This window comes from Schistocerca piceifrons, chromosome 3 (genome assembly GCF_021461385.2).
Source record: "Schistocerca piceifrons isolate TAMUIC-IGC-003096 chromosome 3, iqSchPice1.1, whole genome shotgun sequence".
Classification (NCBI taxonomy): domain Eukaryota; kingdom Metazoa; phylum Arthropoda; class Insecta; order Orthoptera; family Acrididae; genus Schistocerca; species Schistocerca piceifrons.
This window is the reverse complement of record NC_060140.1, coordinates 310,020,709-310,035,687: the sequence shown is the minus strand read 5'-3', so window position 1 is coordinate 310,035,687 and position 14,979 is coordinate 310,020,709. Positions and strand designations below refer to the sequence as shown.

At 42.7% G+C, this 14,979-nt stretch overlaps 1 protein-coding gene across 1 annotated transcript in view; it reads left to right on the top strand.

Annotated features, from left to right (window-relative positions):
• Window positions 1–14,979, top strand: part of LOC124789411 (sialin-like) — an 87,218-nt gene that overhangs the window by 32,946 nt on the left and 39,293 nt on the right. Inside the window, exons 5-6 of the mRNA XM_047256755.1 lie at window positions 1,044–1,258; window positions 5,517–5,666. Coding sequence (XP_047112711.1) covers window positions 1,044–1,258; window positions 5,517–5,666 — 365 coding nt within the window. The remainder of the gene's footprint in view (window positions 1–1,043; window positions 1,259–5,516; window positions 5,667–14,979) is intronic.

The following is a 14,979-nucleotide window of genomic DNA, read 5'->3' as shown; positions in this document are numbered from 1 at the left end:
GTAGGTTTGGCTGTGCTGAGACGTAAGTGTTCAGAAAAAAAACTGGACACATTGTGCCCTTTCCGAATCAATTAGCATTGAATTTAGCCAGTTAGGCCGTTGCGTGAGCAGATTCAAGCAGCTCGCCAGAGACGGTGTTGGCAAACGTGTTCCTCATTTGGTTCCCTAAAACCGAGCAAGACAGCGATACAGAAACTGGACATGGGATGATGGTAAAGAACGAACTGGAGCCAAAGGCTAAGCAGTTTCTTGTATTAGCATCCACCTATGAGAAGAACCGACGTTAATTGTGCTCGAATTTGCGCGCGCAGTGGCCTGATTGGCTAATTTCAATGCTAATTAACTAGGTAACGGTGCAACGTATCGATTCTAAACAATTATTTCTCGGCATAACCTATCCTACAACACCCTTACAAGCTTTTGAAAATGTTTCTGATCCCCCCTGCATATTACTCCCACCTTTCAACCTCTATTTCTTTGATTTGTGCTGATTTTTGATATGAACTCTTTATATTTATATAGCTGCTGCTCTTTTCTCACAACTGTTTCTTTTGCTTACTTTAAGCGGCATCCAGTTTCCCATATTCGCACGCGTTTCTGCAGCCTTCTCTTTCATTTTGCACTTCCCGTCAGTTTCTTTCTTTAACATCTATATTCCCTTTTGGTTTCTCCGTTTGTTACATTGTTGCATTTTCTCCTCTCGTCAGTTATATTCTATATATCTGTTCCCTGACATGTTTGCATTAGCAGCAGACCTTGTGGAAGGATATCACTTGTATGATGATGCTCTCAATTTTGTGGCTGATTTATCGACATGCACCACTTTTCTTCCATACGGAGATACAAGATGTGGTTTATCGCTATTGTAAGTGTGTCGACTTGAATATAAGTCACATAATCCGAGGCATAAATTTTAGTTTATAAGGAAGTTTATTGCTTTTTTTTACTCACTATGTTATTTTAATTTCTCACAGCAACTTGCTTTAACAAGTTAGTCTGACAGATGATACCCTTGGCTTAAAGAGATTTCGCGTTGCTGACAGGGATGTTTATTGGAAACTTGGTGTCCATGGCGGTGACGGGCGCCCTTTGCGAGACTGTGATTGGCTGGCCGCTTTCCTTTTACGTTTTTGGAGGCGTTGGGATTCTATGGAGTGTGTCTTGGTTCCTGCAGGCTGCAGATTCGCCGGCACAGCACCCGTACATCGACCCAGTCGAACGCAGCTACATCGAAGCTACGATAAAGTCAGCTGCCAAGGTAACATAAGCGCACACACCTACCATAGCTCTCCATTGCTTCAAACAGGTGAATTTATAGTTGACTCCGCAGCTTCCCTGCTGAGAACCTGGTGTGGAGGGTCCTCTTCAGTGATGGCTGATAGTAGTGAGAAGTATCAAGCCGATAGGTGAGCAAGGAGTAGCCGTACAGTAGTTAACTGACTCACACACATGCCATAACTTAGTTGCACTGTTTTTCCCAGCTCTGATAGGGCATGCTTATTTACTGGCAGATGTGGCCAATGGAAAAACTGGTAGAAGCCAATCTTGGGGAATATCAGTTTGAATTCCTTAGAAATGTTGGAACAGATGAGGCAATACTGACCCTACGACTTATCTTAGAAGATAGAGTAAGGACAGGTAAACCTACGTTTCTAGCATTTGTAGACTTAGAGAAAGCTTTTGACAGTGTTCACTGGAATACTCTTTCAAATTCTTAAGGTGGCACGGGTAAAATACACGGAGAGAAAGGCAACTTACAAAAAAATAGTTCAAATGACTCTAAGCACTATGGGACTTAAATCTAAGGTCATCAGTCCCCTAGACTTAGAAATACGTAAACCTAACTAACCTAAGGACATCACACACATCCATGCCCGAGACAGGATTCGAACCTGCGACCGTAGCAGCCGTGTGGTTCCGGTCTGAAGCGCTTAGAACCACTTGACCACAGCGGCCGGCGGATATTCACAGTTTATACAGAAACCAGATGGCAGTTATAAGAGTCTAGGGGTATGCAAGGGAAGCAGTGGTTGAAAGGGGAGTGAGACAGGGTTGTAGCGTATGCCCGTTGTTATTCAATCTGTATATTGAGCAAGCAGTAAAAGAAATAAAAGAAGTTCGGAGTAGGTATTAAAATCCATGGAGAAGAAATAAAAACGTTGAGGTTCGCCGATCATATTGTAATTCTGTCAGAGACAGCAAAGGACCTAGAGGAGCAACTGAACGGAAAGGACAGTGTCTTGAAAGGAGGATATAAGATGAACATCAACAAAAGCAAAACGAGGATAGTGGAATGTAGTCGAATAAAATCGGGTGATGTTGAGGGAACTATACTATGAAATGAGAAACTTAAAGTAGTACGTGAGTTTTGCTATTTGGGAGTAAAATAACTGATGATGTTCGAAGTAGAGAGGATATAAAATGTAGACTGGCAATGGCAAGGAAAGCGTTTGTGAAGAAGAGAAATTTGTTAACATCGAGTATAGATTGAAATGTCAGGAACTCGTTTCTGAAAGTATTTGTGTGGATTATAGCCATGTATGCAAGTGAATCAGGGACGATAAATAATTTAGACAAGAAAACAATAGAAGCTTTCGAAATGTAGTGCTACAGAAGAATGCTGAAGATTATATGGGTAGGTCACATGACTAATGAGGTATTGAATGGAATTGCGGAGAAGAGAAATTTGTGGCACAACTTGTCTAGAAGAAGGGATCGGTTGGTAGGACATGTTCTGAAGCATCAAGGGATTACCAATTTAGTATTGGAGGGCAGCGTGGAGAGTAAAATTCGTTGAGGGAGACCAAGAGATGAATACACTAAGCAGATTCAGAAGGATGTAGGTTGCAATGGTTAGTGGGAGATGAAGAAGCTTGCACAGGATAGAATAGCATGGAGAGCTGCATCAAACCAGTCTCTGGACTGAAGACCACAACAACAACAACTTCCTACCCGAATGTGAAATGTAAAGTGAGACCAAATAATTAAGAACTGCATTTCCATATTTATTGCATGGAGGTAATGAAAGAATATGAAGTTCATAGCGAAGCCAGATGTTTGTCCATACAGTAAAAAGAGTACTAGATAATGTGGCCGTGGTTTTAGTGAAGATTATTGTAATGTGCTTGCATATTATTGTTTTCGTGATGAGTCTGCAGCACCCCTGGTGCAGTGATACTGAGGCCTCATAGCACCCAAGTTGGACATCTTCCTGCAGCAAGTATTAACTTGCTAATAATCCACTGGCGACGTCGCCGTACATCTGGGTTGTAGCTATTCACTCACTGTAAATTATGGTGAGATGTTACATCTCTTTGCTGATTACTGAATTAGTAAATGATTAGCAAGACATCAGACTTCCAATCATTTAAATATATATTAGATGTTACCAAATTTCCCTTGCTCATAAATGCTTTTCTTGCTATTCTCAATCTATTTTTATGTCCTCTTTACTTCAGATGTCATCAGTTGTTTTGCGCTCAAAATACCAAAACGTACCTACTACTTTTAGTGTCTGATTTCCTAATCTAACTCCCACAGGATCGCCTGATTTAATTCGATTACATTCCCTTACCTGTGTTTTACTTTTGTTGGTGTTTATGTTATAATGTCTTTTCTAGACACTACTTACTCCATTGAAATGCTCTTCCAAGTCCTTTTCCCCTATGAAAGAATTACAATGTCAACAACAAACCTCAAAAGCTTTTTTTTTCTTTTTCGCCATGAACTTTAAATTTCCCTCTGGTTTCCTTTATAGCCTGTTCAGTGTTCAGATTGAGTAGCGTGAGGGATAGGCTCTCTCCCCTGAACTCACTCCGTTCACGACTACTGCCCTGCGACTCTTATAACTGTAGTGTGGTTTATGTACAAGTCGTAAATAACCTTTCGGTCACTGTATTTCGTCCGTGCTACCTTTAAAATTTCAAAGAGTGTAGTCCAGGCAATACCATCAAAAGCTTTCTCAAAGTCTACGAATACTATGAATGAAGGTTTGACTTTCTTCTAAGATCAGACGTAGGAGCAGTATTGCCTCGCATGTTTTTCGTATACAAGTTTTGATACTGATGGTAGCCTTTGTTTATGTGTACTAGCTGATCCAAACTTCATGTCCCATATGACAAACGTGGTCAACCAGAACTCCACCAACAGCTATTGGAGGTGGTAGTGTGACCTAAAGCAAGAAAAGAAAAGTCCAGTAAACATGGACTTATTAATAGCCCAGGATTATTAGTTGCTAAGAAGTTAAGTGTGTTTTAACGACAGTTTACTATTGGGGTGGGCTCATAAAGTAAATTATAAGATACAAGACGCTGACTCTGAAATTATACAGGGTGTTACAAAAAGGTACGGCCAAACTTTCAGGAAACATTCCTCACAGACAAATAAAGAAAATATGTTATGTGGACATGTGTCCGGAAACGCTTAATTTCGATGTTAGAGCTCATTTTAGTTTCGTCAGTATGTACTGTGCTTCCTCAATTCACCGCCATGATTTCATACGCGATACTCTACCTGTGCTGCTAGAACATCTGCCTTTACAAGTACGACACATGTGGTTCATGCACGATGGAGCTCCTGCACATTTCAGTCGAAGTGTTCGTACGCTTCTCAACAACAGATTCGGTGACCGATGGATTGGTAGAGGCGGACCAATTCCATGGCCTCCACGCTCTCCTGACCTCAACCCTCTTGACTTTCATTTATGGGGGCATTTGAAAGCTCTTGTCTACGCAACCCCGGTACCAAATGTAGAGACTCTTCGTGCTCGTATTGTGGACGGCTGTGATACAATACGCCATTCTCCAGGGCTGCATCAGCGCATCAGGGTTTCCATGCGACGGAGGGTGGATGCATGTATCCTCGCTAACGGAGGACATTTTGAACCTTTCCTGTAACAAAGTGTTTGAAGTCACGCTGGTACGTTCTGTTGCTGTGTGTTTCCATTCCATGATTAATGTGATTTGAAGAGAAGTAATAAAATGAGCTCTAACATGGAATGTAAGCGTTTCTGACACATCTCCACATAACATATTTTCTTCCTTTGTGTGTGAGGAGTGTTTCCTGAAAGTCTGGCCGTACCTTTTTGTAACACCATGTATATCTGTTGAACAATCTCTAAAACTTCTTACCGCAATTAGAAATCTTTTGAACATTGTTGAATCTTAACAGTCAGTGTTGTAACAAAATGAAACGCCTGCAGCCGTCCTCAAGATTTTACTTATTGTGCAGCTACCAGTTTCGGCGCTTCAGTACGCCATCTTGAGGTTGACGCAGAAGGGGCTATCACGATCCATATCTACGAGGCATCAGTGGCCAACGTAACTGGTTTACGCAGACGATCTGTAACTTTGATGTCGTCTCTCCAACCATCAAGTGGAGAGACGACGTCACAGTTACAGATAGTCTGCGTAATTGTATTAATAAACCAAACATATCTTTGCGTATTTTGTTGAACCTACATAGAAAAAAGTCATTGTTTACATTGACTGAAATACTTTTCTTCTTTGATGTTACAGAAGAATCTTCCCGTGCCATGGAAGAGCATTATAAAAACGCCAGCCATTTGGGCTCTCGTTGCTATCATGATCACCTTCGACTGGAGCTTCTATTTGCTGGTCACGCTGCCGCTATACCTCGGCCAAGTCTTGCATTATGATATCCGAAGTGTGAGTGTATACTAGTAGTTTTTCCAAAACTCTAAAAGTATCCTTTAGTAATACAGATTCAGTGTCTGCATTGTTTCACATTCTCAAAAGGAAATTACTGCAAGTTTCTTGAACAAACCTAACGATCTCAGAACTCGAGCACGGAATGCCGGAAGTGTGAATTAATTGATCAGTTGCAATCTGGCCGATATAAAATGTGGTGAAGAGTTGTGAAGCGAAGAAGATCATAGGAAATGAAGAGAGATAATAGCTTCGTAGGTCAACGTAGATTATAAAATAATATTTATTGTTATTTATAGCCTTTATTATCGTCAGTTTGCTACATATGTTACATGTTGCCTAATCAAATTGTCTTACAGCAGATCGTATATTTTTACAAAATCTAACATTTAATAAGAGTAATAGCTGTCCTGGAAATAAATTACACGGCTTCAACAAGACGTTAACAGATCTCTATGAGGTATATGGCAACAGATGTCTATGCAAAGATCAGCAGTTTCTGTAAATTTCGGGCCGATGATTTTTTGGAGCAGAGATGGTGTCTGACACTTTCAAGCTGTGTTCCATCGGTTCAGATCACGCAAATTTAATGGTAAACACATCAACATTCAGTCATGCTCCTCAAACCACTGTATCACGAGACTCGCCCAGTGGTACGAAAACTTATCCTGCTTGAAGATGTCAGCGTGGGGAAGACATTTAGCATGAAAGGATATAAGTAGTCCGCACTAGTGTTCCCATAGTCCACGATGTCGTGGTGCCGCATAGAAGCCCAGCTGATCGTTCCCCATAGCACAGTTCTGTCCCCACAGGTCTGCGACCGAGGCGCGGCAAATTTTTCAAGCAGCTCATCGCCTGGATGATGGTGTATCCAGAAACCACCATCGACCTGGTGTAAAAAGAAATCTGATTCATCTGACTAGTCGACAAGTTTCCTTAGCTCCATTGTCCCGATCTCAATGACACTATGCCAACTTCAACTGTAACTGATGACACCTTTCGGTCAACATGCGAACTTGTAGGTGTCACCTGCTGCGGACCCAATGCTCAGCAACTTGCGATGAACACGTGTGCTTGCACTACCGTTATTCTTTGTCTAGAGATATGCCACAGATCGCTCCCTATCCTGCTTTACAGAGGTGGCAAGCCTCCGGCCTCCGCGACCTGTAATGGACATCCAACACATTGTTGCCTATTCGTGTTTCCACCGGTCTTCAACCACTCTCATACATACTCACAACAGCAGCATGCAAATAGCCACCCATCTTCGCCATTTACGAGTTGCAGCTTTCCAGGCACTGGCCAATATAACGTGCCCTTTGTCAAACTTCCTTACGTCAGTGGATTTCCACAATTCGTCCTGCAACGTCGCTAGTGATTCACCATTCGTCTCGCTCCGCTTATATATTTTCCTTGCCGCGTCACGTGCTCGCAAATCCTGCCACATTCAGTCTTGCAGTACGAAGTGGTCATAATGTTTTGTTTCATTAGTGTATATCAATAAAAGGCTACATCCTGGCCGTTTCCTAGGTTGTGGAAGACTATTCGTGACAGCGCGGAAGCTCTGTAACAAGTATGTCTGGAAAGCCCGCACGCAGAATCACTGTTTGAAGGGTGGTGGGGGGAGGAGGCGGTGACTTGTTGCTCAGTTCCTATTTGAGCTAGGAACATATTGCAAAATGTTTTTGGTTAAGCCCGGACTAGCGCCCATTTGCAAAGCCATTCAAAGTTCTATCTTCCGTACCTATGTTGCAGTATATCAAGGAAGGTTTGAACGACGAATCGTAGCTAACCCAGGCAAATTGTGCAAATCGATTAATTCCTTTTGCAAAAGATATTAATTAGGCTGAAACTAATTTTCAGCTGATGGTATCGTTTGCATGTGCACCTTTCGGATTTTATCTGCAAAACATGCGAAAAACACATTTTTCTTGGAGATTTTTGAAGCGCACCACGTCTATATTTACGAACATTTTTATCCAGTAATCTTTACCTGTTGTCGAGATATGATGGTATAAAGCAGAGCTACATGTAGCACGTAAAATTAGTTCTTACGTTAATGGAACGCGCGGTGACGGTTTAAAGTGAATCAAATAAACAAAATATGCATACTTACAATAAAACTGAAAAAAGCTTTCAAAATTAAATTAAATGTGCATGTGGCATTTCATGCTAGTCTTTTTAGTTGACGTCACTTCGCCGACCTGCGCGTCGATGATGATGGAATGATAGTGAGTTCAACACGTATACCCAGTCCCGAGCGGAGGAAATCCCGACCAAGCCGGGAATCGAACTCGGGGTTCCGTGATCGAGAGTCAGTAACACTAAGCACCAGGCCACGAGCTGCTGCCAACTTTCAAAAATCTAACTTCATTCGAATACTACACACAAAAAACACATATTTTGTGAGTCTTTTTATTATACACGGCACCTCTATGTTTCAAACTTGTGCGAATCGGTTCAAATGTTGTAAGAACGTAGACAAATACATGTAATTAATGATCGTCCGGTTGTTTTGTGAAAGCTTCCTCCTTTGCCCCGATACAAGCAACATGATTCGAAAGACAATAAAAAGTCCTATACCAGATCAGCCGTGGTCCGAGTCAACAAAAATCTACGTCTGTTGCCAACCCATGGCAATGTCAGAATCATGGTAGAGTAAAACTTGGGAAGCAGGATGAAAACCGTTCCTATCATAGCACAAAAAGACGAATATGTCCTGGACATAGAGATCTAAAAGAAGGCAAGTGATTTTTCGATGATTTTTCGACTGATCTGGTGACGTTTAAATCAAAACATCATTTACATTTCAACAAAAACGTCTTTTTACAAGTTAACCTCGCTTCTTCAGCGTAGTGAATTCTTTTAGCTGCAAGGTGTTGCACACATGGATCTTACAATTCATGTAGTCAAAATTCATGGGAAATAATAATATTACGTGGCTGAACAGCATACATGTAATACGTAGAAAAGGTTTTCTGGGGTTGTAATATGTCTGGGGGTCGATTTGTTCCTAGGGGAGGGGTGAGGATGTCTGGGAGGGGCTGTGTGGAGGGGTTGATTGGTTCCCAGAGGGGACCATTTTTGTTCCAGACCAACCTCCTATTACATGTATGGTGAGTGTCGTAAGAACAAATAGACACTAATTCATGTGCTCTAGGGAGTGGAACGCATCTACAACAGGATATATCCGAAAGTGCGGGTGCATCTATAATAGCAAAACCTCAGAGTAGGGATGCATGATCCTTAACTTTAATGATCCTTTGTTATATTGCGCACGGTATTTGGCAAATGCCATGTTGGATAACATGATAGAATCACCGCCGGATGGTGATTCCCCGCCCAGCCTGAGTATCGACTTAGAGGAAAAGTCAGACATAACTCAATCTTCAGAGCACAGTTGCAGAGACCTCCGCAGCCTCTCGTGCATCATGTCGGCCCGTTCATGGACGCGAGAGTACATATACGTCTACATCTAGTACTAGTAAGTACCGTGAAACCACACTTTTCCCTTAATTCTTCATTATTATATGAGTCCCTCAATGTGCGCCATTGATAGTAGAGTGATTGGCCTCGGCGGTGTTTACATTTTTCGATTTGGATCAGTCCCTGGATAGTTCTTCGTGTGGACATGACGACTTTCGCTATGTTTTGGACTTTGCCTCTGGCCAACTGTTCACTTCGTAAACCCCATCGTCATCGACCACCTCTTTTTTCCACTGGGATCTCTCCACAACCAGCGTGACTGATAACAAATGTGTGTTTCCTGATGATACTGTGGTGTACAGGAAGATCTCGAAGATCACTGATCGTAAGAGGATACAAGATAACATAGATAAAATTTGTAGTTGGTGTCATGAACGGCATCTAGCTCTAAAGGTTGAGAAATGTAAGTTAATGCAGATAAGTAGGAAAAACAAATCTATAATGTTCGCGTACAGCATTACAAGTTTGCTGCTCAACAAGACACGTCGATTAAATACTAGGTGTAACGTTGAAAAGCAACATTATATGAATGAGGATGTAAGGACTGTAATAGGGAAGGCGCACGGTCGACTTCCGTTTATTGCGAGAATTTTAGGAAAGCGTGTTTCATCTGTAAAGTAGAAGGCGTATAGGATGGTAGTGCGACCTATGCTTAAGTACTTCTCAAGGCACCGAAGCAATTCAGAGGCGGGCTGCTAGGTTTGTTACAGGCAGATCGAACAACACGGAATTATTACGGAGATCCTTCGGGGACTCAAATGGGAATCACTGAAGGGAAGACGGCATTATTTTCGTAGAGCACTAGTGAGAAAATTTAGAGAACCGGCACTTGAGGCTGACTGCAGAACGGTTCTCCTGCCGCCAACGTACATAGGAGATATTGACGATCACACGGAGGCTTATAGATAGACATTTTCCGTCGCTCTATTTGTGGGTAGAACAAGAAAGGAAATGAGTTGTATTCATACAGGGTACCTTCCGCCACGCTTTGGCTTTGGGAGGATGTATGTAGATGTAGATAGGAAAGTGGCGACGAGGACTTTGTCATTTTGAAGCTATTCATTGTGAAGGGTGGATCCTTGGTTCTTCATGTTCTGGCGGCAGCAAGCAGTATTTCCGTTGACATTGAGTGACAGAGCTGTCGGAAGTCCTCGTGAGAGATATCGTGTCAAATTCTGGCCAATTAGCGCATTACAGCGTCAAAATCCCACGGTGGTTGGAGGGTCCTGCTCAGAACACTCCAAATGTTCTCAGTTGGGGAGAAATCCGGCGACCTTGCTGGACAAGGTAGTGTTTGGAGAGCACGAAGACAAGCAGTAGAAACAAGCGATGGGATACCAACCTGACTGTCGCCCGCCATACAGCACGACAACCAGGAATGACTGCCTGGGGTACCATTTCTTTTCATAGGAGGACCGCTTCGCTTGCCATCTTCTGCAGTCTTACAGTACAGCTGTACGTCGACGATATTCTACGCCCTGTTTTGGTAAGCCATCCTGGGCTTATATTTCTGGAAGTTAATGCCCGCGCATGCACATTGAGAGTCTCTACTGCTTGTCTTCGTGCTTGCCAAACTCTATCTTGGCCAATAAGTTCTTCGGATATCTCCCCAAATGAGAACGTCTGGAGCGTTATTGGCAGGACACTCCAACCATTTCTGGATTTTGGCGATCTAACTCGCCAATTGGACAGAATTTAGTGCAGTATCCCTCAGAACGATATCCAACATCTCTGTCAACAGCAGATTTGTATAAGGGCCAGAGTTGGACCGACATGTTATGAACTTGCTCAATTTGTCGTATCTGAATAAATTATGCAATTTTTCTGAATTCGTAATCATTTGTTGGTCTGTCTTCGTGGGGCCCCTGCTTTTCTTTATTAGAGCGTATGTCTAACTCCAAATAGAGAGAAGTTAATACAAAGCTTTTAGTCATGCACCCAGCCCCTAAAAATGACTAGGTACACGAAGTAACAGCATCAGTGCAAGCTATGTTTTACAATATTATCCATGTCAACTTCTTTCATGGTAGTAGTCGACGCTGTGTTCAATCAAAATCATCATCTGGCTTATCAGGCACCCAATCATCCGGTTGTCCGATGAGGCGGTATGCAGTTCTTAGCGATCCGCCACCCTCATCGTTCACAGACGCACAGCAACAGAAGCGCTTTCTTTCGCCTTACGCGTGCCGGAAACCGAGCGGATGCTCGTACAAAAATTACCTCCACGTCATCGTCTAAGAGTTCTGGAAATGTTAGTGCAGTTAGTTGTGTGAAGATCGCTGCCGAAGGTACGAAATCATCTGTTTCTCAAGCCGCAAACTGGTACGTCTAGCAAGTGTCTGCCTTGGTCGCCGGGCAGCAACGACGACAGCCGTCGCACTGTCGTAGCGATGCCAATAGAGCAACAGAGAGGCAGCAGAAGCTGATGCTGCAAATGGAAACTAATGGAGTAATAGCAGAATTCCAGTTGGGAGCGGCCTGTCTTTCTGATGAATGCAGAGACATACCGGTGCATCGGCTCGCCACAGCTGCTGTATGTACACCCTGTACTGACCTCACGTCACAGCCCAAACTAAGTATAAATTTTTGCTCGATAACCTACCCCGTTAGTAGTAGACATTTTTGGAATACACACTTCTGTAGTTTTTTGGTTTCCATATTAAAGACTAAGTGAATCTGGACGCGACCGAGGTTCCATTCAAAGACCTTGGTACTTTAATTGCCCAGAATATGCAATTGTTTTAACCTGCATAAGGTTCCTAGCCAATGTATCTTTAAAGCATTCGGCAGTGCGTAAGTTTTGTAGAGCTCATCCAGTGGGTCTCGTCATGCACGATCAACTTAAAGCACCGATTTGTGGATTACAGTGCATAGGAGTAATATCCCCAGTATAGTCTAACTCAAGTCTAATGCGCTTGGAAGTAGAAAAGAAGACAAAACTATCAATTAGAATATGTTGTAATTCTTAAATCTACCATTAATGCTGAACCTAACGTTGATATGTATCCTTTTACTTGGCCAGTCATTATCTTTCTAAAATAGATCCCACTGATGCCTATAATGAAGCACCTGTAGATGACAGGAAGAAACAGCTTTTAGTGATTAATACGCCGTTCGGTGTGTGTTGTTATAACCGATTATCATTTTTGGGCTCGCATTCTTCCCGTGGTATTTCAGAGATACCTTGAGCAACTCATCCAAGGTATCCCCAATTGTGTTAACTATTTATATTACAGAAGCTTTCGAAATGTGGTGCTACAGAATAATGCTGAAGATTAGATGGGTAGATCACATAACTAATGAGGAGGTATTGAATAGAATTGAGGAGAAGAGGAGTTTGTGGCACAACTTGACAAGAAGAAGGGACCGGTTGGTGGGACATGTTCTGAGGCATCAAGGGATCACAAATTTAGCATTGGAGGGCAGTGTGGAGGGTAAAAATCATAGAGGGAGACCAAGAGATGAATACACTAAGCAGATTCAGAAGGACGTAGGTTGCAGTAAGTACTGGGAGATGAAGAAGCTTGCACAGGATAGAGTAGCATGGAGATCTGCATCAAACCAGTCTCAGGACTGAAGACCACAACAACAACAACAACATTTATATTACTAGCTAATTATCGAATCCACGTAGGAACAGCACCTGCAAGATCTGCAGATCTTGTCTGAGCGGTTTCAAGCTCATTATATGGGTTATCAGCTCGACAAGAGTAGTTTCTTTGAGCCAAGCATAAAGTACCTAGGCTTATATTAAAAATGACGGACTTACGCTCACACAGTGTCATGTGAATGCAATCAGTTACTTACCAGCTCCCAAGAACTTCAAAGAACTGCAGTCATTCTTGGACAAAGTTTATCATTACGAAAATCCATTTCCATCGTGTCCCAAATCTGCTACTCGCTTACTCGGTTATGTAAAAATGGAGTTAAATTCCTATGGTCAGAGACATGGCAGAAAGCTTTCTTGCAACATACGAGTAAAAAGTGGAGGCACTCGGTCCCTTGTTTAGTAACGCCCAAGCCAGGCAAACGCTTAACGCTGGCCACCAATGGCTCACGTTTCAGCAGTGGTGCACTATTATGCGACAATGTGCTGGCGACGCAGAACAATCCATTTAGTTTGCGTCAAAAACGTTATATATGGCACGGTGAAATTACTTGCAAATGAAGAAAGTCATTGGCATTCTACACAGCGTCAAGAAGTTTCATGCATATCTCTAGTGTGCAAAGCCTAATATGCTAATCGCAAGCCCCTCGTTTTGCTATTCGATCCTCTCCTAAACTTCCCGATTATGCAGCACAGAGACTGCAACGATGGGTGTCATTGCTTAGAAACTGTTACGAGATACGTTATAGGTCCACAATGTAGTCTTCAAACGCAGGCACATTTTCCCACGTGCCCTGTGACGCAGCCACCAAGCGCCATGTTTTGCCGAACGTTACAGTCAGCGACGCTGCCTCGACGAATTCCTAACTACGGCGTGCGAAGAAGCAATGGAAACAAGCCGCGGTCCGTTAGAGTCTGTGCAGGGTAAGGTGGTCGATGCGCGGGGATCAATTTTCATCCGAAACGCTGGTCAAGTTCTTTAATTTGTTCGGAAGGGGATGTCAACATTGCTTGCCCACTTTCGGCCGGTTGGAGACACACTGCGATGACAGAACCGAGGCGCACGCCCCTGCAACCTTTCTCACACGGCCACATTATGAGGCGCGCATTCCATTTCACAGGGTGCTTTGTCTATTGTGCTGCAGCGTTAGTTGGAGAACCTGCCTAATGGCACAAACCTAGAATGACGTTCACCTTTCTGATATGGCATCGGCTTAAAATCACTGATGATGTCTTATTATTAGCCATGGACTATCCGAAATACCACGTGGCAATTCCACCTTGTTCTGCTCTACGTACTGAACACCTTTGACACCGCACATTGCGGAACGTGTAGAATGAAGGCAATGGCATGGAATTTACCGCTCGTGGTTTGCGGTTTCGTACTGGCATCCACATGTGCCTTTCCGTCTTACGTCACACGTAATTTCGCGTACTCTTTCTCTCGTATTATCGGCAACTGTCGATTTTGCAGTTTTCACAGTAGTATCCACCGACACTAAAGTTGATTCTGTCTTCGTCTGCGACTCCTCACTAACGCTTTCTACGTCATCTCGACTTTCAGTCGAACATAAAAATTCCGATCTCAGTCGTTGAAATTGGTGTTCGTTTTTCTCTTGTATTTTTAAAATACGAGCTTTTGTCGTTCTCTTGTGAGACGTCGTCTCAGCAACAACATGTTTCGCTTTCGTCGTCGCTTTGATGGCTAAAGCTTCGACTTGTTATTTAACCTTTTTGACAGTTTGTTGTGTAACTTCACGCAACGTAACCATGTCTGTTTGGACAGTGTCATTGTCTGTTCTCAATTGTTTGTGCCCTGTAACGAGTGTTTGAAGCGTGATTTGCGCTTTTTTAGCTTCAGTTCGCATTTGATCTAATTGGCCTTGAATATTATCACGCGTTTTTTGTATTTCGTTTTTAGTTTCTTTCAGTCCCAGTTTTAATTCTTTTTGTCTTTGTGTTATGCGCCCTTCTAAACGCTTTTCTGATTCCTGAGATTGTTATAATAAACGCTGCAACATTCCAGATATGTTGACCTTTTCATCTACATCATTTTCGCCTGTTGCCATCTGATGTAACTGTTTCCTATCTCGTTTCTTGTGAACCGTTCCCTTCACTTCCGAAGATAGTGTAGGAACACTAACACTCGTTCTTTTATTCAATTGCAAACCTGCCTGATTCAGTATGATTACGTTTGGTTCAATATGCTGTAATTCACTA